General features: G+C 39.9%; 1 protein-coding gene across 1 annotated transcript in view; it reads right to left on the bottom strand.

Moving 5' to 3' along the window:
• Window positions 1–7,907: 7,907 nt before the first annotated feature.
• Window positions 7,908–25,253, bottom strand: part of LOC137256347 (uncharacterized) — a 57,368-nt gene continuing 40,022 nt past the window's right edge. The window contains exons 2-3 of the mRNA XM_067794127.1: window positions 23,748–23,810; window positions 7,908–9,155 (exon numbers count right to left, since the gene is read on the bottom strand). Coding sequence (XP_067650228.1) covers window positions 8,904–9,155; window positions 23,748–23,810 — 315 coding nt within the window. The 3' untranslated portion in view covers window positions 7,908–8,903. The remainder of the gene's footprint in view (window positions 9,156–23,747; window positions 23,811–25,253) is intronic.

Here is a 25,253-nt window from a genome sequence, read left to right as displayed (position 1 = left end):
TAACAAGATATGGCTAACGGGATCCAGTGTTTGTCCGATGCATACAAATTTAGGAGTCACCATGACTCCCTGATATCATGAGATAGAGTCATTGACATGGTTTTAGGAGTCAACTTCACTTTAGAACTTTCATCAAGACATCAACTCTGATGTAGCATAGGCGGATTCAGAGAAGGTGGTGTTGAGGTGGAGGGAGGGGTGCGCATCCTCCCTTTTGTCCTTGAAAGTTTATTAATTTCACTTGATTGTCTGGTCGAGACTCTACTATTTACAAACTGTATCCATATAGCAGGAATATTGCTGCATACGGCGTTAAACAACCGACCAACCAAGTAACCAATTCGAGTCGCAACCGATTGTTGTTCCTCTATATACGGGGCTGCATAACCGACCGAACGTTTGTTTGAAGGTTTACTAAATATCCATCGTAAATAGCCTAAAGAAGGTCGTTCTTCGATTCCCCAAAAAGAAACACTGCATTGCTGGTTTCTCGAAGCACTTCTTGAGAGAGATGGAAACAAGATCTATATTTTGTTTCAAGACATTACCGCACGGGTATTAAGCAGATATGAAACGACACAGAAAGAGTTGTTTGGCCTATAGCATTTCTCTTTGATATTGACCAAAGCACGTGTTTAAAGATTGCAGGTATTTTTAAAACAAGTCATAAAAGTTATGTTAATGGAGTATCGATGCAGTTCATTAGGAGTTTTTTTTCTAATCCTTGAGATGCTTTAACCCAAGCTGTCGAGATACTGATGAAGGTGACATGTGTAAATTTGGCTACAACTTTGCATCTATCTTTCTGTCGATCGACTGTGTGAATGAGTCTGTCGCTATATATAAATGTGTATATATAAGTGTATATATGTATGTCTGTGTGTATGTATGTATGTATGTATGTATGTATGTATGTATGTATGTGTGTGTGTGTATGTGTGTGTGTGTGTGTGTGTGTGTGTATATATATATATATATATATATGCGTGTGTATATATGTGTGTGTGTTTATATATATACATATATGCATACACACTCACTCACTCAGGTGTCACGTGTAGTAGATGCCGAGGTTGTAGGTGTCGGCATAAGAGATGTCGGTGTAGTAGGTGTTGATGGAGCAGATGTCACGTAAGTAGATGCCTGCGTGTAATAGGTGTCGTTTTTGTAAATATCAGTGCAGCAGGTGTTGGTGTAGTAGATACTGGTGCATTAGGGGTCGGTGTGGAGCCGGTGGAGAAAGTGTCATTGTGGTATGTCAGTGTAGTAGGTGTCGGCGTAGAATGTGTCAGTGTTGTAAATTTCTGTGGCATGTTTTGAAGCTTGTGTGTCAGTTAGGGACTCACATTATGGATGAAAAACTTCATTATTCAGGTAAATATAATTCTTCACTCAGGTTTTTCTTGACAGCGATACATAAATCTGTATCCAAACGTATCTGTATCCTGAATAAAGAACTTGCTCATCCATCACGTTTGTCGTTAGTGTCGTAAATGTTAGAGTAGTATATGTTGTTGGTGAAGGTGTTGGCGTAGTACGTCTGTGAAAGATGTGTCAACTCAGGTGCCAGGTGAAGTTAGGTCCAGATATATTAAGTTAATGCTTTTTGTCCGAACATTTATTGTAACGACATCAGAACCATCCGACAGTCGATCAGACTTATTGCGACAAGGGACCCCCATGCCCGGGAATGGATGGAGTACGAGAGCCTCAAAGCAAACAGAAACAGGGATTCACCTTGGACCACAGACCGATTTATTTGCAGTTCAGTCATGCTTGTCTGAAGTTCCGCTCTCTACACTGTTGAGAAAATGCATTTCTCCGAGGTCCGAGCACCAATGTGTCAATCGGTGTAAATGCATGTACTTTTGAAACTGGAAACGGCTTTGAAATCCGAAATACTTCCTGGGCACCACTGTGAAGGTCGTGTCAACACGAAAAATGGGTAATTTTGTATTTAACCGTGTCTGTGTGAGCATGCACGTGATTATATTACACATACACATACAGACCTCTTGTTCAGAGAAGGCAGACGCCGTTGGCGATGTAACGCCGAGCGATATACCGAGGAGGCTCTTTACTATCCTTATCGGTATAGGGAGGTAGTGTCATGACGATTGGGTGATATTATGTTGCATATTATTACGACACGTTAAAAGATTTGGACACGGTGACAAGGAATTTGCCAGTTCTGTTCATTGTGAGTTGTTTTTTCTTTATATTGTGCAACACCTTAGGGCATCTTTCGATGGAGGGGCTGTGTGGTAGTGGTAAAAGCGTCCGCCCGTCTCGATGAAGAACCGGGTTCGGATGCCAACATAGTTACAATGCGTGGAGCTCATTTCTGGTGTCCCCCGCCGTGATATTGCCGGAATATTGCTAAAACTAAATGCACTCTCAAACTCACTATTGTTTGTAACATTGTGTCTTTCAGGAAAGGACCTCAGAAGAATCTGACACCACTGGGCACTTTACGTCTGGAAGGGAATGTGACGAGTAATCGTGAATGTCGTGAAAAGCAGACGAAATTGCATTCGTAACTCGTGACATTCCCGCAAGTCACTGAAAGAGGCGAGTACTTATGAATGACGACATTGTTGTTTTATCGGATGCAGGGCAAATACTACAATCTAAACTGACATATTACAACACAAATATGACGTTATATCTCTGTTTTTATTTACCAACTCAATACTCAGCCTCTCATCTTGACAGCTCAGTTTGGCGACACTTCATACATAAATACTACACGAAAGAAATTGGTCGGGTCTTAGATACAAAACAGAAGCATACCGGTTTGCATAGCTCAGTAACATACTTATATAATCTGCTCTCTAAGTCAATAGTTTGACCTTTGCGTCAAACCGTATGCCCTCTCTGTTAGGACAACCGTCTTTGTCGCTGAAGTAAACTGAAAATACCACTTAGAGATATACTGTGTGAAAATCAATGAACTTGCACCAATAGCGTTGCCTTGACAATAGACAAATAACAGTTAAATACAAAACTTACCAATATCATTGCACCATTATGTTCAATTCGACGATCGAACAATGCACTAAAACGCCTTCATTATCCAAGCGACCGTTTATTGCGGCACTTCTCGTTCACATACCTTCTTTGAAAATAATGTTTGAAACACGTTTGTAAAATACTAATGAAATCAAAGACGCTTTGACTTTAAGGATGTGTTTTCAAGGCACGATAGCGTTTTGTACTCGTATGCTCTTAATCGGCTATATTTAGTTTGTATGGGTCTCCGTATAAACATACCACTGAAATCTATGGAAGCCCAGTATTGACTTCAACGTACCACGACAAGTGTCATCTTATAAATACGAGGCAGAACATGATACATTCCTTTGAAAGAGTGTTCCATACATGCGAGTATCATTAGTATGCAGTACATATCAAGAAATGCATTATTATCTTTGATCTCTTTAATGAGAAAATATACTATCTTCCACAAAAATGTTATGCATTTGCATAGAATTAGTGTAGAGACGAAATCTGTTTCGTAGAGAAACAAGTTTATCTGCCGATATTCTCGTGGCGTCTCGTCAGATCGTGACACGAATACTGAATATTGATTCCAAGGTCATTGTTTTGATCACAAGGTCTGGACAAATGTCTCGTTAAAATACGATTTTGTTTCCTTGTGGTTTGTATGATATCAGTGAATACTGACGTGTTCTTTGGTGGAATAAATGATTTTGATACTGATTACATCCTGATACAGATACTGGTCAGATATTTATTGCATGTTTTCGAAACTGGAACGCTCTGAAAGGATGAATAGAACTGATGAAATAGTGGCGGAAAATCCAACATAATATCTGCGCATGCGCATTATCGTACTATGTGCACGGTTTCTTGTTTATTTTCGTATTAAACGACTATCCTGCTTCATCTGAACTAACTTTTCTCGTTTAATGCTTTAAAATGATTTTTTCATCACACAGATCACTGTTGATCTCGAAATACAGTTGTATGTTATTCTACATGACAAATGAATTTATGCTACTCTATCGTGTACATGCCAACATAGGTGATTACTCAATGTCTATTTCTCGTTCGTTTGTACAATGTTTCCACTCTGTTTAGTACGATGTATTTACCGATTAAGCAGCGCAACACTGTGGGCTGAACGGGATTTGTTTAACCACTGTCATTCAGATCACATTGGAGAGCTTCATTGGGGACTCCAGTCTATAAATAACAGATTGTTTTAGGATATACTTCTTTTTTTAAAAGGAGTTGTACCCCCTGGCAGGATTCTCAGAATGACAAATCCCGAAGGTCGGAGATCCATTAGCGAAACATCTATCAAATGCGTGAGGCTCCCTCGAGGTGATATCTCTAAATTTAGAATGGTTTTAGGGAAATAGCATTCTCGAGCCATCCTTCGACAAGTCCGAGCGTTCATTGATTCTTCCCACTCAGGGCGGGTTTAAGAGTTTTATCAGTAAATAATTCACCCTGATACGCTTTCTGCGAATTGCCTTTAAACCCCAGCGGCATAAAATAGAGGTTAAATACCAAACATAACTTTTTAAGCATCTGTACATTATCATTTAATGGGTTTACAATTGAATTCCGACTATAGTAAGATCTTCAATAATGGAATGATATTTCCCTTTAATTCGCCATCTGAAACTAAATATAATCAAACTTCGTTTTATTTCCTTTAAACTTCAATTGTCATTCAGCCTTTATCGATTTTACTTGACAAGAAATTTGATGAAAACCTTGAAGTGACACTCCAACAATGTCATCTCAACCTCGTCTTGTGTCTCGACACAAATGCCTAAGAAAATTGCTTCTACCACTTCGTTTGAAAGTTAAGGGTTTGCGTGTTTTCTACCTGTACTTCTGGAAGTTTGATTGATTGTATTGGCTAGGTCATTGATTGTCTGATAATGGTCATTTTATCAGGAGAAGGGATCGAAAGTGCCATTAAGTTAGATTGGTTAAACCATTTCAGTCAAATGTTAAAACCACCTCTTGTTACATCGTGAATCTTCAATAGTTAAAAGATAAAATTATCTCCAGTTAGATGGAACACCAGTCTTTAGTGAAACTCCATCTCGAGTTACAGAGCGCAACTTGTTATATGGTGAAACCATCTTTGTCAAATAATGAAACCATTTACAGTGAATACGTCCATCTATAGTTAGATTGTGAAAGAATCTTGGCTTACACAGTAAGCCAGCTTCAGTTAATCAGAGAATCTACTTCTATGTAATAAAAAAAGAAAAAGAAAAAACAAATTCACTTACTGTGACATTTAAAGATGACCTCTAGTTTTGTTCCTAACTAATTTCAGTTACGGCCCGCGTGAAAAGATCTGGGTAATGGTGACTGGTATTATTAATGTGATTAAAATGTAAGCACTTAAGAGAGACACATTTTACCCAACGATACAAACATGTATTTGGTGCTTTGTTTCAAGTTGAACAATAATACTACCTGTGTGCCGATCCCGAAACGAACGATAGTATGCATAGTTACTGTCACACAAAACAGCTACTGTCAAACAAAACAGCCATTGTCAGACAAAACAATGTCAAACACGACAACCAGAGTCAAACAAAACAGCTACTGTCAAACAAAACAGCCATAGTCAGACAACACAGTGTCAAACACGACAAGCACAGTCAAACAAAACAGCTACTGTCAAACAAATAAGCCTCTGCAAAACACGAGAAACACTGTGAAACAAAGCAATTCAAACATAACAGTCTCTGCAAAAAAACAACAACAACAAAAAAAAACAAGCAAAGTTAAAATACAAAACCCAAACAACCAAAAAACATACAAAAAATCCCCTGAACAAAACAACTACCATCAAACACGTCAGCCACTGTGAAAAAAACAACTTCTGTCAAACAAAACAGCCACTCTCAAATAAATCAAAGGATGTCATGCAAAACAGTCACTGTAAAACAAAACGACTGTCAAACAAAACAAGCTAAACAGAGACAGACACCATCAAACAACTAAATGCACAATTGTCCTAACAAATGGTCCGTCGTCTGACAACACACAAATAAATATATCCAAAAGTTCTACATCTCCATTAAATCTGATGTAAAACACACTACCTGGCAAAAGAAAGTCTACACTTTTTAAGTGTAGACATTCTTTTGTCCGACACGTTTTGTTCTCTATATAATAAAGAATGAGGAGATGACATTTCTAGTTTTCACAAGCAGACATACATTGCCAACTGAAAAGCTATTGTCAATAATCACTTGTTTGTCGTGACAAAAGTGACAGGGACTTCGTGACGGATTATCATACAATTTTATTTTTCTTTCATTGAGGCCCTTTCGTCACGAAGATCTATGTTATCACTTTCTGTAATAAAATAATCGCATTCACGAAATGTTAATTCGGCTTCACGAACAAACTTTCCTGATTCTAACAGACTGCTTTCAAATGAAAAATTAACAAACCAGTATGGTGACCCCCCTTAATCTGAACTGACTGTTTCAAATGATATCAGAATTCACGACTGGTCGGATATCATTATTCCCTCCATATCTATATTTTCTCAACGAAAAAGTGACGGACCACCCAATATTTGATATTAGGTATTACATGGGCCATAATATGAACTATTAGACAAAATATAAATAATGAGTGTGGTCCGTGACGCTTTGTGTTGAGTATAGGCAGAACCGAGGGCTTTCATAAGTAATGACTTAATGATATCCGATGCCATTTACTATTTTGACTTGTGCTACTTTGACTTGTGGGCAGCTGACTTGCCTTCGCATGTGTTTTTGACAGGCGCTACCAAAGGAACAGGATCCGCTCCCTTTCCGCAAACTTTATATGAACGATAGCGACCAACGGAGACTAGGATCAAGTGGATGGAATGTACAATGGTTTTTATTAGCAAGGTTTTCTGTTTATAGAAAGCAGTTTGTCCTGAATAACGGCGTCCAGAATAGCAAGTGTTTTCCGTAGTAACATAAATGACAAATGGTAAAAACGAGTTTCAACACTGACTTCGAATGTTTCAATAATAACGACAAATTGACTGCACACACGGCATTCTGGGCACGCCCTTGCCTGTTGCTATGACTACAGTTTTGGCTGAGGGTTGGAGGGATTGAGTTTTAATATTTTGATTTTTCTAATAAAATATATATATATATCTATTTATATAAGTGTTAAGTTAATGAAAGCCAAGCACTATTGATAAACCGCACTCACTCTCCCAGCATTCACACACGTTTTGATTTCCAGAACTAACAGGCAAATATTCCACAAAAATTGTCAAGAAATTCTAGTTTTTAACGTCCCCATTAGTCCTATTTAGTGCAGGACTGAAAAACTAAAATCAGTATAAACAAAACTGTTTCGAAAATATGACACATTTCTTTCCGATGTCCGTTCTGATAAGGTTCGGTCTACAGAGGTTCCGTAATACTGGGACTGAAAAGGGACTGTACACAAAAATGGTATCTTAATATTGACATGAGGACATTTCTTGTGTCCATCGCCGTGAAACTGATGGATGATTGCTAACAGCGGCTCAAAACAATACTCACTCTCAACAAATTATACGCATCAGTTTATATAGATGTTGACTAAGGCCTTTCTCAAAGTAAACACGAATGCGTAATAATTCATTAGAAGATCTGTGGCCGGTTTTGCACACAGTATATAATAACTGTCAATAATCCTTTAGATACACACTGAAGGCAAGGCCTTTTTCTTCAACCTCATATATATTTCGGGGCACATGTCAAAAGTTCCAAAGTCATTTCCTGACACTATATGCAAATGTTTGGAAACACGCATGAACAAATTCTGTCCGATAGTTTTCAAGTGATTATACAACCGTGACTAGTACATCTTGCTTTTACGAACATTTCCAAAATTGTGAAGTGTTGTTTATTGTTTTTGTAAATTAACCTCTGACGGAGGGCGCCATTAAAAATGTCTTAATAATGCAATGACCGTCATATACACGTTATATGCGATATTCTATATTATAAATATATGATATCTCTCGAAAAGGTGATAACCTTGCATATAAAACAAGAAGGAAACATCGCCAGTGATATCACTTGGTCGGAACAATGATAAATATTACATGGTTTTCCGTGGTAGGTTTGATGAATTAAAAAATGCCTCGGAAAATAGGAAATATTTAAAGAACTATTAGCCACGATATTTCGTTTCGACACTTGGCATTGTTCTATAGTGACTAATTTTACAAAGTTGATGATGTTTAGCAACGTATCCTAATTTCCGAACTTGAGTGCATTCCTGTCAATGAAGCACTCATTTGGAAGTTTTTACATACGACAAGTTATGCATAATCTTGCGGTCAAACAACTGTTGACCTGTGACCTTGACACGAGGTCAAAGATCCTTATGTGACCTTGACTTTGCGATGCAATTGTTCTGGTAGTCACGCCTTCTCTTCATCATCTTCGTTGGTCACGCCTGCGACGATCGGGGATGCGAGATTGGCACGTTCGGTTCAATCCAATTGTTGGCAACACCCTACCTATCGGCGCTATACTGGCCGATTTTCACATCTCGGTAAGGATACACGGCCATGGGAGACTGGATGAAGATTTGTCCAGCCATCCAAGGGTTTACACTCAGGATCGTAATCCTTGATCTGAATCCCAATCATCGATCGTGCATATCCCTGCCGCCATATTTCTTCCCAAAGCATAGACTCTGCGATTGGTATTCACTACAACATGCAAATTCTTCGCTGAATATCGAGTCCACTAGTCCGAATAGGAATACTAGATCTTCTTCCCAAGGCTACCTGGCTCGGAGGTCTTAAATCTACGTTAGGGCAACTGAGCCCTTGTCTGTGTAATACTTCAATATATCGTATGCCCATATTAGGGTGGCCGGATATACTTCTACTTTTGGAAGTGTCGAATGCTGGGAGATTTCGGTAGATATCGACCGGAAATCGGTGCTGCCACCTGCATCGGAGGAAGCGCCGCCTGTCGGAGTTTCAGGATGCGCGAACGGCAGATCACGCATCTTAGTGGCAGACTTCTTTGAGAAACGGCCACTTGTATTGTCTTAATGAAGCACTTCCGGCACACCACCTTGTGTCCGCACGGGTAGGTTTGCATTGTTGCCTTGGCGCCGAGGCATATCACACACTGAAAAAGGAAAGAAATGGAAATTAGTTTTGACTAGTAATGATATATAATACTGTATAGTCCGTTGTTTAGCTCAGCGCCATTACAGCTGTATGGCGAGGTCTTGTGTACGTGAAGACAACTGTCCATTCCTTAAATAATTGAGTTTAGACATATCATTTTTCAGGAATGGAGAGTTACGGGGATATTACCCTATTTAAATTACATCTAAAGTATTGGGAATATTTCTGCAAAATTTAATGACAAAAATGACAAAAGTCTTTTATTTGAAACTGGTACAGATCGACCCATTCCTGAAACATATTGGAGCCAACAGACAATCACTTTAACGTCGGGTATTGAACATACGAACCAGTGACTGATATTATGATCACAGACGTGGACCAACGACGCACAGTTAACCATACCATCGAGGCTAGAAGCCCGATTCATGAAAGCGTCTCTTAAAACATAATTCAACATATATCAACCCTCTGTCAAATATAAACTCGTTATGAATTTTTAAACCATAGGTCCGTAAACAATTTGTACAACACCTTCTACGTCATTAGTATACAATCAGTACAGTACTTCTTATATCATGTGTATAAAATTGATACAACTATATTTACATCACCAGTATGGATTAGTTCAACTCTCTTTATAGCATCAATATATAATTTGTACAATTCTAATTATAGAACAAATCTACGGCAATACAACTGCCACTGTCGCCAGTATACAATTAGTACACCTTTCTATACATGGTCAGTATCCAACAAGTACAACGCCCCTCAAATCACGATTATAAAACTAGTAAAGTCTACTTATATCATCTACACACAATCAGAACAACTTCACCCATCCCATCACTATACAATAAGGGCGGTCGGGTGGCCTAGTGGTTAAAGCATCCGCTTGTCATGCCGAAGACCCGGGTTCGATTCTCCACATGAAACCTATTTCTGGTGTTCTTCGACGTGGTATTGCTGGAATATTGCTCAAATCGGCGTAAGATCAAACTCACTCACTAATTACCCCCCAACACGTGTTCCCATTACGTCAACGAGTACATCTGTTTCTGCAGTGTGGTAGTCTAGTGGATAAAACGTCCGTTCGTCACGTCGGAGACCCGGGTTTGATTCCTCATATGATATGGGTACAACGCGCGAATCCCATTCCTGGTGTCCTCCTATTGAATAAAATTGGGTAAAGCTAAATTCGCTCACGATACAATAAGTACAACTCTTTTCATAAGAATACATTTACATTAACTCTCATTTTATCAATAAACATATAAGCACAATAGAAGAACCAGATATCACCCTAATGCCTGAAACAGGGAAAAGTCGTTCTTATGACATAATATGTGACACAAGCACGTAGGACCCACCAGCAACTGCCAGAGGTAATTGGTATTGGCCACACAGCGTGTGTTGGGTTCAGTAGTAAAATGTCAGGTGGTAGCCAAGTCCTTTGGGAGCTGAGCATTTCATGTATCACAAGCTCTTGACTAGCTTTCATGGATTTATTCCTGTGATACTGAGGCTATGAATTAAGCCTAAATACACCGAGATTCTCCATAAGCTATATTTTGAGCGTAATCCTCGGACCTACGCTACTCAACATTGGCAAGATGTCTTCAACCGAGGGAGTTGAGGCTGTGGACATACATATTCTCTATCAAAATGGACGCAACGTTTCGGGGTTTGCGTCCATACCAAACCACCCCAATTACAATAATGAATTTTCCTTCTCAATGAAAACATCATTAACAAAACGATAAAAGAATTTGTATGTCGACAAACGGTCTCCCGCTTTGATCATGCTGTTCTGAATTCAACGTTCAGGAGTAAGATATAAGGCGCTACATTTATAACATTTATACCTACACGCAAAACACGATGTTACATGCTCTTTTGACATGCCAAATCCGTCATGTATCTATAGAAGCTGCAAAACATTTTCATAATCACAGGAATCACAAGTATCGAATGTACTATTCTACAATTATGATAAACGTGTCATGACAGCTATCCTGAGTCAGTGTTAAATTGTCCTATCTATATATAACCAGTCTCAGTTGCACACTTTTTGGGGGCACAGAAATCTTTTGAATAAAAACAAAAACAATCTGTCCATAATCCTGCTAGAAGTAGAGTCCATGCACAAGTTGGACCCCGTCAGAAACGCACACCAAGCAACGTTAAATGTTCACCTAAAACGGCAGAGGACATGTGTTAGCGGCCTTTTAACATAAAAATTCGACACAAACAAAGTGACCGATATTATGAACACCGTCGCATATCATACGCTGACATCCAATCAACGAAGTCAAAAATCCGCAAACGTGAACCAACATCTTCGAAACGAATGAAATAAGTCAGCGAGTACGGCTTTATACAGCTTTTATCAATTTTCCAGCAATATCACAGCGGGGGACACCAGAAATGGGCCTCCCACATGGTGTCCTTCGGCGGGACGAACCAGCGCTTAAACCTGTAGGCTACCCCACCACCTCACAATAAACTGTATACAATAAAGTGCGGTTACAATGAACTCAAGGCACTACATATTTTGGTTCGTTATAAAGAGGGATCGTTATACGCATTTCGAATATAGCACATTGTAGTGTCCAGAATGTAAAAACAGTTCGGTTTAAGAGTGTCCGTAGTAATAACCGTAGTTCAATGAATTGCATTTACTTCCAAACCACCGTGAACTGTATGAGCGAATATTCTTATAAACTGCAAGGGGTAACTATTAAGGGGGGAAGCAACAATTGCGATAACGATAGTCTATGGCAATATATCGTTGCCAAACTAATGCTAAAGTTTGTTTCTCCCCGAATTGTCTCATATGAAGTCATTTCCGAAATAAAAAATTACAATTTATGTGAAAAAGAACTCACAACACCCCACCCCACCCCACCCCCCTAAAAAAAATCAAGCAAAGAAACAAAAAACAAACAAAACAAAACAAAAAAAAACAAAACAAAACAAAACAAAACCAAACCAAACCAAACAAACCAACCCCCCAAAAAACAAAAACAAAAAAAACCCCAAAACAAAACAAAATAAAACCCCCGCACATACAAGAAAACACCACCACAGAACAAAAAAAACAAACCAAACCAAAAACCAAAACCAAAGCAACAACAAAAAACACCCCTACCCCCCCAAAAAAAAAAACCAAACCAAAACAAAAAACAAAAACAAACGAAATACCCAAAAACAAACGAAAAACAAAAAAAGCCACAAAATAAAACAAAACAAAACAAAAAAACAAACAAACAAATAAAACCAAAGAAAACAAACAAACAAAAACAACCCAAAACAAAACAAAAAAAATAAAAAATAAACTAAACAATTTGAAGTAGCTTCAGTCTCTTTTCATAACTGACAAGAAACCCAGGTGAAATAAACAAATAAAACATAAAGTCAGCGAAGCTGCAATTCTACACCTAAACAATAAAATACATGCAAAACAGGTTTGTATGTTTAACTGCGTTTTTAATAAAGGAAGTCAATCATCAAGCTATCGACAGTCACACATTCTATTGGTGCATCGATAGGTTTCCCTTTCCACCATCGATAGTTCGACGCATAGTTACAGACCGAATAAATTGTGCAAATTTAACATACCTACTAGTTTATTTTGGGCTTATTTGTGATCCAAATGCAGCTAACCTGTAGGCGTATCTCGAAATACTTGTAACTTGAAGAAGATGATATCAGTTTTTATTTGTAGAAGCCATCGCATACTACACCACGCGAGTGAGACATTTAGACGATCGTAACATCTATTTTCAGTTCTTTGTTTTCAAACTGAACGTCACGTGAATCATGATAAATCATTGTACGTGTAAGACATCAACCTAGCTAGATATAAATGGAAACTGTCAAGGAAACACTATTTGGGGAACATGATAAAAACGAATTATCAGTACATTTCTCATAAGAAATATGACATATGCCTTGCAGTGCTTTGTGATCTGAATCTCTTAACAACAGGTATCTGTGCTTATATTGAACGCTTAGGCATGGAGTATCTTGTTGTCGTGGGTTTCGGAACCAGAAGTATAAGGGCATCCCAGTTTACCACAAGAGGAAAATGGCAGTATGCAGGAGAAAAATGGTTACATGCTGGTTTGAGTACTCCTCTTTATAGCACACACACTCGTGGTCCTTGTTGCTCTCCCAGTATCGGTGGATGAGTGAGTATGGTTTTACGCCGCTTTTAGCGATGTTCCTGTAATCTTATTCCGAGGGACACCCGAAATGGGCATTACACATTGTACCCATGTAGGGAGTCGAACACGGGTCTTCGGCGTGACGAGCGAACGCGTTAACCACAAGACTACTCCACCACACCTCTTCCCGTACGAGATTATGAAACATCGTAATGAAACATCGTAATAAAGCGGATTTACATTTCTTTCCTGCAGCTACTTTCACCTGGCATCAGTCCATGTTTAAGCGAGTTAACATACATACTAAGTTCTCACGACACCTTTTTTTCAAACTTTTTTCACTTGCTTGGAAGGAGGATTCTTATTACATAGTACCTTTGTAATTATATATATTTGGTAGGTTAGATAGCCATTGAAATAGTGATTCACTGATTTGAGTTTCACGACTGTTTTAGCAACATGCCATAATACTACAGCGGGGGACGCCAAAAATTGGCTTCACACACTGCGCCCATATAGGGCATTGAACTCAGTCTTGACATGAAGAGTAAACACTTCAACCCCTTGGCTACCCCAGCGCCCCGTTGAAATAGATTTGATACTCTTGGTAGCAGCGTCCATGGGAGCTCAAAGTAGTAATGGAATCGAGTCCGAATACTCTTTTTCTTTGTTCTCTTGGCACATTATTACAGAGCTCTAGGCGTGGTAATATCAAATATCTTTGACGTTGTGGGGAAGGGGCTCGACTTTCCGTTCCATCTACACACGCTCACATTATGGAGGCGGTAGTCCAGTTGAAACAGTTGATATAAAACACAGGTGACTTATACCTATTCGACTTAAGGGCATAACATCACGCTGTTCTGACAATATTTTGGCCTATATTTTATACATTAGGGGCACATGCCTTCGCTGAAGTTTCATATTAATGCAACAAAACACTTATTATCCTTAGGACTTGCCTGAAATCGATAAATGAAACTTCGAGGTGAACAGCTACCAAACAGAAACACTGTCATTTAGAGAATGTAAGCGATTGCTCCGTACATCGAAAACTGTCGCACGCGGTGTTGACGGTGCTTGCCCACCTGGTTTCAATCCCAAGGCGTGCACGAAGGGACGTAACTCTATGTGGTTCGCTTCAAATAATGGTCGTGTAATGCAATCTTGCATTAATTTATTCTGACTTCTTAATCTAAAATTGACAGCTAACTACGTAGGAGGTTACGCTGAAGACCCCGGGATCCATTCCCCATGAGGGTACAATGTATGAAGCCTACATTGCTTTAGTATTACTAAGTGGGTCGTAAAACTACACTCACTCACTCACTCCTATTCTGACATGGTATTAAATGTTCCATAAGTTCATGTTGTCGTAAAGCTTTGATTAAAACCAACTGCACATTCCATATTGCATTTAGCTAATCTAAGAAATATCACATCCAAATATTCAGTCGTTCCAATGGAATGAAGCGTTATTATTGATCATCGTATCCTAGCAACTTGGTACTGGATGGAAACGAGTATTGTCAAGACTGGTCGTACTCAAAAGTTAACCCAAGCATATTAAATATGAGATGACGGCACTTACAGTGAGAAAGGGTGTTCATTTAGGATTGACTATGACACGCCAATTGACGAGCCTAACCACTTCATTCCACGTTAGGCGCCAGATCTCTTTAATGTGTTCCATTGAGTTCCTAAGCAACCGATAATAATTTAATTTGATAATGCTCTCAGAATAGCACTGTCCTCATTTCTCCTCCCCTCCTCCCCCCTCCCCCCCCCCCCCACACACACACACTCTTTCAACAACAAAATAACAATCTCTCCTTGAGAAATTATGTGGAATATGTTTTCTTGTAACTATATTTCGAGGAACACCCTCTCGTTCCCAGAGACTGTTTGCTACTATTAGACTGCATTTTAATGTATTTTCACATTGTGAATTCTGGAAGGATTTGCTTAAATGTTTCCAATCTTAGCTAAATATGAGAAAAACTTCATTTATTGATCCACGGGGCATTTGCTATTCAGTTCAGAACTATATGTCAAAGGTGAAAATAAATGCCATCTGAAGGTTACTGAGAAAACTGATAAAAAAAATCATTACGAAGTTTTTGAACATTCATTGGATAAACTATGAATGAATTAAACGCGAATGTATATAATGTAAGCATTCCAATGAAATCCCATGTGTTCCTTTTCTCAATACGTAAAACTGTAAATTCTAAAATTAATCTTATTGTCAATAAAAAAAATACAACGACGACGATGACGACGACAATCGAGCATGGATGCCCTTTCTGAGAAGACTGATACTAAAACGTCCTTTGATCACAATTACAGCGTTAAAGGCCAATGATATCAATGGTAGATTAATAGGAGAAGATGTCATTTCTGATAGCGACAAAATAAGACGAGGTATTATTTGGATCAGTTATCGGTTTTTTAACAATTATCATTTAATAATTGAATTTCTACAGGAAAAGCAACTATTAGGTAGAATTTGAACAATATGTTTTGTAAACAGATAAATGGTATTTTATTCATGTTAGAGTAAATTAATGACTGCGATTGTTAGTCGCTCTCCCCTGAAAGTGGGTTTAAGCATTTAATTGATTTAATTTCACTAATTTTGAGTTAATGTCACCATGAGAGGGCACGTAGGTCCCAACATCTTCAAAGTTTAAATTGAAACATACCAGAGTTTTAAACGTAGTATTTTTTGTTATTTTACTAACCGGCTGAATCCTACCTACAACCACCAACGACAGAAGGAATGTTGTAAATCCCACTGGAATCCATGCACGTAGCAAAGGCGCTGTATGTTCCCATGTTTTCCTTGGCGTATCTTTAGTTGTTGGCAACCTTTAGCCTCATTTTGCATTGCATTGTCTTCGTAAATAAAATATTTTTATATCTACATGCTACTTTTAGACAGCAGTCTGTGATACTCTAGATATTTTAGTGTAGTCTTTCAGTGTTGTCACAACCCCTGGTCTACAGTATACAATCCTTTACACTTAATATAATCCACGAATCCGTTGCTAAATGACCAGATTGTGGCCACATGAATACGTGCAAACACCTAGTTACGGGTACAACAACACGTAGTATACTTGGACAAAGTTTAGTAAGAATGTGTTCCAATCCACCCAGGTGTGAATGGGTTCCTCTTACGGATGGGAAAGCCACACTAACTCGATGAGCCTAGTGCTTGCAAAAGCTGTATGATCCCCAAGGAGTTGAGATTGAAAAATGTGACGAGCGATTGAGATTGACATCTTATGATCGAGGGAAAATCAAAACGCTTTGAACAGGTGAGCTGAGCTGGATGTTGGTGGTATATTATTGTATAATGTATACTCGGCAGAACGCCAGCCGATTCGGTGAACGACAACAAAAACGTCGACCAACACATGAGGGATACAGTGACGTACGTCGACTAAGTCGGCGAGTTCGAACCCGTAAGTCGCCTAAAACATCGGTTACAGAGGATCAGTTCGCGTCTAGATCTTCAGATGACCGAGGATACCAGTCAGGTTTGAGTGAAAAATATTGAACGAATATGGTTTTACGCCACCTTTAGTGATAATCCAGCAATTAGTATAATAAGACCAGTAATCATATTGAAAATGTACAGTACTCTTGCTTCCAAAGGGGGGATGATTTGTCAAAAAAATCCCTGCCATGCAAATAACGATCCATATAGCATCAAAATCACTGAAGTGTCTGGTCCATCCCCGAATATTTCAATACTGTGGTTATATTGTTATCTATGCCGTAAAACAATAAAAATAATAAGCAAATAGAATATTTGTCTCTCAATATTTATTACTCAAAAGAAGATAAGGAACACTTGGTACGTTCCCATTACTATTATTCATTTGTCATCCGTTATTTCCATTCTGAACCATCTGAGATGAAAAAGAACAAATTAAATCATCTAAATCCTTGTGGCAATATTTCATTAGCTGTTCATGAGTCAAATGATACGGAAGAAACGGCTAATCGAAAACGGCTTATGAAGTACATCCACGTGATACGCCGGACTGGGAAATCAGGGCAATATTTAACTAATAGGGTTCTTATCAAATCAACCTCATACATATCTGATCTGAATAAACCTGGCCAGGCGACAGGAACCAGCTTTAAAGAACGCTGAACGACGTTACAAGCGTGTATTGCTTAACGTCGTCTCAAACGATATCCTAGCTCTATTACGGCGGTTTTTGAATAATTGAGCCTTAACCGGACAATCCGGTGATTGATATCATAAGCATCTATCTACACACGTAGGATACGATGACCTGTGTCCCTCCTGTCCTAGTTACTTCTAACTGAACTTATCAACGCACGCTAAACACTGTGGCTCAATTTATATATTCTGAACAGTAAAAGAAACGCAAGATTCGAAAAATGGCAAATGTAAGCGTTCATGTTTAGATCTATTTAAAAAAAAACTTGACAAAAAAAACCCAAAACAAAACAAAACCGAGTCTTTGGTCTCTCAACATACGAAAATCCACATATAACACTGATATGTGACCTGTAGCACATACGCTTTTTGGTTTCTGTTGACATAGTTACCATTACCTAATATTTCCGCAAGCTGATATTGCCATCTGACATCTGACATCTGACAAAAAGTTGTACCTGACAAAATTAATACATCAGATCACACTTCAGCATGTTATTATTAGCAACCAGTAGCAAATAACTCAGGACACATTTTTATCATTATTAATGGCGACGTGAAGCTCCTGGAATCTCGCGAGATTGCGCGTGACCCCAACACTGACGAAGATCGCTGACCTGGGAGCAGGTCATGGGCGTTCGTAAGCCGCGGCGTGGACACAGCTCGGCGCCGGCTTTATTAATGGCATCCTCCATGACATTTATCCTGACTAAGCTTAATCATAAGACATCGAGTCAACTAGCTCCTCGTTAACGTGATCGTCCTGTGATGCTCCTCGACACGAAGGAACAAGGTGGTGGCGGTTAGTGTCAGTAGTGCTTGGATGAAGAATCAACTTGATGAGAGTATCTTTCAACAATACCGTTAGAATGTCTACCTCCAGGGGACTTGTATATGGGGATGTAATGGTTGGCGATATGATTCGGGGATGTGGGTAGCGGGTGGCTGAGGATGGTTTTGGGATGATGGATGGAGATTACGGAACGCTGCAGAAGGGGATGACTGGTTGTGGGTAACGTACAAACTGGATGCATGGTACTTAGTAAGGGCGACAACTGATGGGGAAACAACTATTGCGATAGCGATAGTCTATAGCAACATATATGGCTGTTGCGACCTGATGAATTGAATAGATCTCCTTTCATTTGAAGTCATCTTTGTATAGTTTATGTGAAAGAAGTTGAAGTTTCTTCAGTGTGTTTTAATGACTGGCACTAAAACTGGAAATACAGACTAAGTAAACAGTCATGTTGGTTTTCAAAAATAGGTATCAAGGGCAGATAACTCTAAATCAAAGTGAACGAGTTTGGTACTTCCTGTATGTTGCGCTCGTTTGTACCATCGATTATGTGCTTTCGGAGATTCAACAATTACTATCTATCACGTGGCTGTGGGTCAGAGTGGGGTTACAGGTAGTTTGTCTCACAAACCCTGAACCACATCGTTTTCTCTACTGCCTAGTCCCCCCTGCAAGATAGTCTAGATCTGTCTCACAGTACCTGAACCCCATCGTTTTCTCTACTGCCTAGTCCCCCCTGTAAGATAGTCTAGATCTGTCCCACAGTCCCTGAGCCATATTATTTCCCTACTGCCTAGTCCTCTTTGCAGTGCTATGGCCCTAAATGACGCAAGCCTAGATTTGCTTAGGTTCTGAATCTCTGGTCTCCCTGCGCCTCTTTTTTAATTTATATGTGTTAGTTTCTTACTGTCAAAATATGTATTCAGAGACTAAGCATTAGTATAGGTTACAGAGTGAAAGCAGAGGGTACACGATGAAGGTTCACGGAATTGCTAATAGGTATTGAGTACAAGGTATAGGTGCATAGATTAAAATATTGGCTGCAGGGTGCATGATATATGTGCGTGATATGGGTACAAAGCAGTCTTTGCCCTTAACTTATAGTGTACAGGGGCATGGGATTATGCAAAGGGAAGACAGTCCTATATCGGCTATAGGTACATATGCACAGTGTTAATGAGTGAGTGAGTGAGTTTGGTTTTACGCCGCTTTTAGCAATATTCCAGCAATATCACGGCGGGGGACACCAGAAAATGGGCTTCACACATTGTACCCATGTGGGGAATCGAACCCGGGTCTTCGGCGTGACGAGCGAACGCTTTAACCACTAGGCTACTCCACCGCCCCCTCACAGTGTTAATGGTGGGTATAGCACAGGATACATGATACAGGGTGTCTGTAACAGTTGGATCGTGTGCTGTTTAGGACACAAGATGTATGGCACAGCAAGTGGATACGTATTAGAGAACATGGTATTGGATGCGTCAGTGAGTGTGGTGTATGGTGTTACACCGCTTTCAGAAATCTCCTAGGAATATTCCGGCGAGGGACACCAGTGATGGGCGTCACACAATGTACCCATTTGGGGAATCGAACTAGGTTCTTCGGCGTGACACGCCACTGGACTACCCCACCACCCAGGTATATGGTAAGGAGTACATTACACAAGGTATAGGAGGGTTGGTAGTGAATGTGGGGTTGAGATTTCGGGAATCTGGCGAGATGCATGAACATCGCTTTTCATATAGTTTCAGTTTCCATAGACAAGAGCCGTCAGCCATTGTCCTCCAGAGAGGAGACCTAAGCCATTGTCCTCCAGACAAGAGCCGTCAGCCATTGTCCTCCAGAGACGAAACCTTAGCCATTGTCCTCCAGACAAGAGTCGTTTGTCATTGTCCTCCAGACAAGAGACGTTAGCAACTGTCCTACACAAAAGAGATGTTGACCACTGTCCTCCCGACACTAGACATTAGCCAGTGTCCTCCACAAAAGAGACGTTAGCCACTGTCCTCCAGACAAGAGACATTAGCCACCGTACTCTACAAAACAAACGTTAGCCACTGTCCTTCAAACAAGAGACGTTGGCCGCTATCCTCCATGCAAGAGACGTTAGCCACTGTTCTCCAGAAAAGAGACTTTACCCATTGTCCAAGAGACAACAGACGTTACCCATTGCCCTCCACACAATATACGGTAGAGATTATCCTCCTGACAAGAGACATTAGCCACTGCTCTCCACAAAACAGACTTTGGCCACTGTCCCCCACGCAAGAGACATAATCCACTGTCCTCCAGAAAGATACATCAACCACTCTCAAGGGCAACAATGATCGCATATCTACACCTGAAACCCCGCGAGCTCCAGGAATAGTTAAAAGCAAATGCAGAGGGTATGTAAGCGTGTGTACAAGTCATTGTGTCCCGACCGCATCGATCGCTGTTAGTAACAAGATAACAACCACAGATTTGTCGGCCCAATTAGATTATTAACTCGACCGCACTGAACTAGCAGTAATCTCATTAGTTACAGGCCGAACAGAACATTCCCTCACTTACTCAACACAACGTACATAAATGTACCATAACATTAGCGTTACTTAGAAACTGTATTCTATCCCTCAAGCGCCACAAGCAATGAGTGGCCTATGAGTGGCCTTGCATCAACGATTATGGGTTCGGATCCCGTCGCTTCAATTATGTGTTGGTTTGCCTGCACCATACCCGTTTGATGTAATCCACCAACGTGGCGAACTGCATCATTTCCATCCTTCAATATGATGCTAAAACGCCATAACCTGCCCATTCACGCAATCAGTTTACTTCCGTTTAACAGAAACTCGGGTGGTGGGGTAGCCTTGTGGTTAAAGTGTTGACTCGTAAGAAAAAAGTTTTATTTGACAAGAACAATGACTTCAGACAACGGTATGTTATTATTAACAACCAGAAGCAAATGACACCTTTCGGGAATACAGGAAATATTAATTTTGTTATTCATTATTAATGGCGACGTACAGCTCCTGGAATCTCGCGAGAATGAGCTTGACCCCAACATTGACTGTCAGAAGCGGCGGGGTACCCTAGTGGTTAAGTCGCTCGCTCATAACGCCGAAGACCCGGGTTCGATTCCACATGGACAGCATGTGTGAATCCCATTTCGGGTGTCCAGCGCCGTGATATTGTTGGAATAATTCTAAAAGCGGCGTAAAATCAAACTCACTGATTTACTTCGACAGAGTCCTGTTGGTTCAGATGAGGTTAAATAGGTTACTTGGGACCACGCCTAATTAGATTGCCTGTGTATCTATATAAACTCTACCATACCACGAATTAATTTGTCGCAGCGTTCTGATTTGATTTCAAGAGGATTATGCCAGATTCCAGTGACAAATGACATTACGCGACCCAGAATCTACAGCACACAAACCTAGTGCCTCTAACGTTAGCATACTCCTGCTACAAGATAACATCCCGTCGGATATTTTTAGCTCCCAAATTACAAAGCGAACCAAGTAAATGAGAGATTCCTCATGGTGGTCTTATGGTCGCCGGGTTATATGTAGGGCAGGGTTACACTGAGCTCTCTTGTGAGCTGAAATTACGACATAGGACTGATTACCACAACAGCTTCTTTGGCTACATGGCAGCAACACCGTTCATCATTAAACAAATTTAATCACTGGAACACAATAAAACGTCACCGCGGGCCTTATTGGCAGCGTCGGCGGGATAACTTTCTACTACAAATATGTGTGAATCAGTCGGAATTCCCTTTAACGAGCTTTACTCTTCACGGCGACAATTTATCACCCGACAATTAGATTGTGCTCGGAAGCTTGGGCGTTCGGAATAACAGGATAGCGACACTGAGGTAGACCGCTTTAGATAGCGTCAATAGAAAGTAGACAGCGAGTAGACGGACGAAACGAGGTGCCAATTGACGTTACGGTTCTATCCTGTTATACAATCATATATCGACGCCGTAAAGCTGTTCGACATGGACAAAGAAATTTCCTGGGCTGAATTGTTACAATGGCGACCTTCGTACAAGACATTCGGCACACGTCGGACAGTTAAGAGATCAGACAAGGAGGTTCCGATAGCAAAGAACGATGAGAGGTTTCTGTCCCTCTTCCATGATTTCGTCAATGGATGAAGACGGTGCAAATCAAAGATTCATCGACAATTATCCCTGAACGTTGGAAAAAATGTATTTATTTCCCGAGCAAAACAGATATTGTTCGTGAAGTATTCCTGATCGAAATGTAAAGGCATAAAACAGGGTTCGATGACTCATTTGTCATAACCATCTCCACTCGCAGAAACATGTCAATATTGACACATTTCTATCAATCGATTCCCAGCAAACAGACCAAGTGTGCTCGCGATCGCATTATTTGAACGACACATACTGAAACAAAGCAGAAAGCAGTCATAAGCTGTATATACGTTTGAAAGCATGTGGGTTTTTACTAGCCGTGCACTAAATATAAGATGTCCCCACAAATGACACCGCCATTGGCACTATATCAGGCTTAAGACTGCTATGTCAATACAGCAGAGGTGTGTGAATGGGGAACAATCAATTTTATTGATGGGCCAAGTTTTTGCGAACTATTGTTACATTTATTTTCCGAGATATTGACACTAGGTTGCCGTGAGTGGTCTTTAGCTCTGCGATACGCTGCAACGGAAAGTCAATAATTTAAGAGTTGACTCGCCAGCGGGTAAATAGCAACTGTTTATCATCGCATGATCGGAACGTTACATACTGCTCTTCTCTATTTATTAACGTAACAAAGAGATGCAAGTCAAGCCGGTGAGGTTAAAGAGGTGTATTTGCATGATATTGTATGCGTAGCTGATACAATTCATGTCTAATGGTATATTGCACAGATCATGTGTAAAACGAAAGACGGAATTAAAAAAAAAAGTTTAAAAAAATCAAACGTTTATTTTCTAAATTTGTCTTTATCTGAAAAAATCCATAAGGCTATCAATATAAAAGCATCACTGGTAAAATTATGTGATTGTACTTAATATTTTCAGTTTCATGTATTTCTTCTTTAAAGTTCTCCCCTTCATCATCTTATAATTCAGTGGTCGGTGGGATAGCCAGGTGGTAAAAGCGTTCTCTCGTCACACGGAAGACCCGGGATCATTTCCCGACATGGTTATTGGTGTCCCTGCTGGGATATTGCCTAAAGCGGTTTAAACCCTTACTCACTGATTCACATGTAATTTCGTTATAATAAATATTTACTATTCTTGGACTTTTTTCAGATTTTGTCTTCCTTCCCGCAAAACTATGTCAGGCACTGTTGTTCGCTGTTAGTATGTCAAGGGTGGGAATGTTCAGCCCATCTGTATTTATGGTTTAGTTTTCGTTTCTATGTAAGTGCTGATCCATATTTTTGTACTCACCTCCTCCTCTTCAGTAATAGTATTGTCGGAGTCTCGGTCATCAATCCTCGACAGTAGCCGATCCTGAAACAGTAAAATATAAATATCTTTGAGGCTTTTTTATAAGCATTGTGAGTTCAGACCGAGATCTGAGACTAGACCAAGAATGGGTTCGGGCTTGGTGGGCTGGAAAACTCCATGTAATCTAACCGATGCTCGTGATATCGATCTCTGGTTTGAAACGTAGGTTACATATAGTACATATAGAAAGAAAGCATGTTACTCAAGCGGAACGTATAAAACTTGACCCTTAACTCCCCAACATTCACGTAGGAATAACACGAAGCACACTGAATGCATCAAGTGTTCTGTTATGGGACCTTTGTGGGTCTGCAGTAGATATCGATAAAGTTCTATCCGGCCGACAATAATTAGATTTTGTAAACTCCCGTGAAGCTCAGTATATGAATACCATAGAGAAAACACCACTCTACATAAAAGTACATCACGCGATAATATAAGATCACATCTCACAATGTTCAATCAGCAATGGTCATTTGAAACGAATCACCTTTTCTGACCACCACTGGAGCCGGTGATTAACTGGTCAATAAGCAATGCGATCATCAGCGTACGGCTGTTTTCTTAGCAAATAATAATAGGAAGGTAATTCTGATATTAAAAGCGTATTGAATGACAAGTTGATCAGGAAACGAATGATTGGCCCTGTAGACTCTAGTACGTCTGGCCAGTTTCGATTAAGAACGATGTTTCTGACAGTAAGTCACTGAAGTAATAGAAAGTTCCTGTTTGCTCATTAGCTTTTTTTAGTTTCTTGCCGTATACTTTGCTTAACATTCACGTATTTAATAAGTCATAATGGATTTCTACCTAAGAATCAATTGGGTACGAAGAGCTAATTTTGATTGTTCGATAAACAAGCGCGGGCTGATTATGACCACTGTTGTCCTTACAACAGATAATCAGCTGTTGTCAAAAATAGATACGGGCATAATGAAAAATGTAGACTATGACCTACTTTGTTTTGTTAGTGTATTTACTGACCTATCCCTGGGACACGCAGTACAATGGTATCTGGAATGGCGAAGGCTGTTTGTGGGTGTTGTTGGGAGCAAGAAGTCATTGTCTGGGTGTCTGTCTTCCAGAACAAAGCAGTTACTCTCGTTATAAAAATGGCGGAGTGAGTGAGATGGTTTTACAATGTTGTTAGTAATATTCCAGCAATATCATGGCGGGGGACACCAGAAATGGACTTCACACACTGTACCCATCTGGGGAATCGAACCCGGGTCTTTGGCGGGTTGAGTGAACGCTTATACCACTAGCTGGAACTAGGCTGAAGCTAACTGAGGGTGTCCGTGTATTTTTTTCTCACTAAATTTGATATCAGCAGAAAGGTTTGTCAAAACTTCAGAAACAAAATTTAGAAAACGTATCTCTGTATTTAAGTTCTCTCGTAACAAGAGATGCCTCGCATGTACGGATATAACCCGATATGGTTTAGAA

This window comes from Haliotis asinina, chromosome 11, assembly GCF_037392515.1.
Source record: "Haliotis asinina isolate JCU_RB_2024 chromosome 11, JCU_Hal_asi_v2, whole genome shotgun sequence".
NCBI lineage: Eukaryota > Metazoa > Mollusca > Gastropoda > Lepetellida > Haliotidae > Haliotis > Haliotis asinina.
The sequence above is the reverse complement of the archived record's forward strand: the minus strand, read 5'-3'. Positions and strand labels throughout refer to the sequence as shown.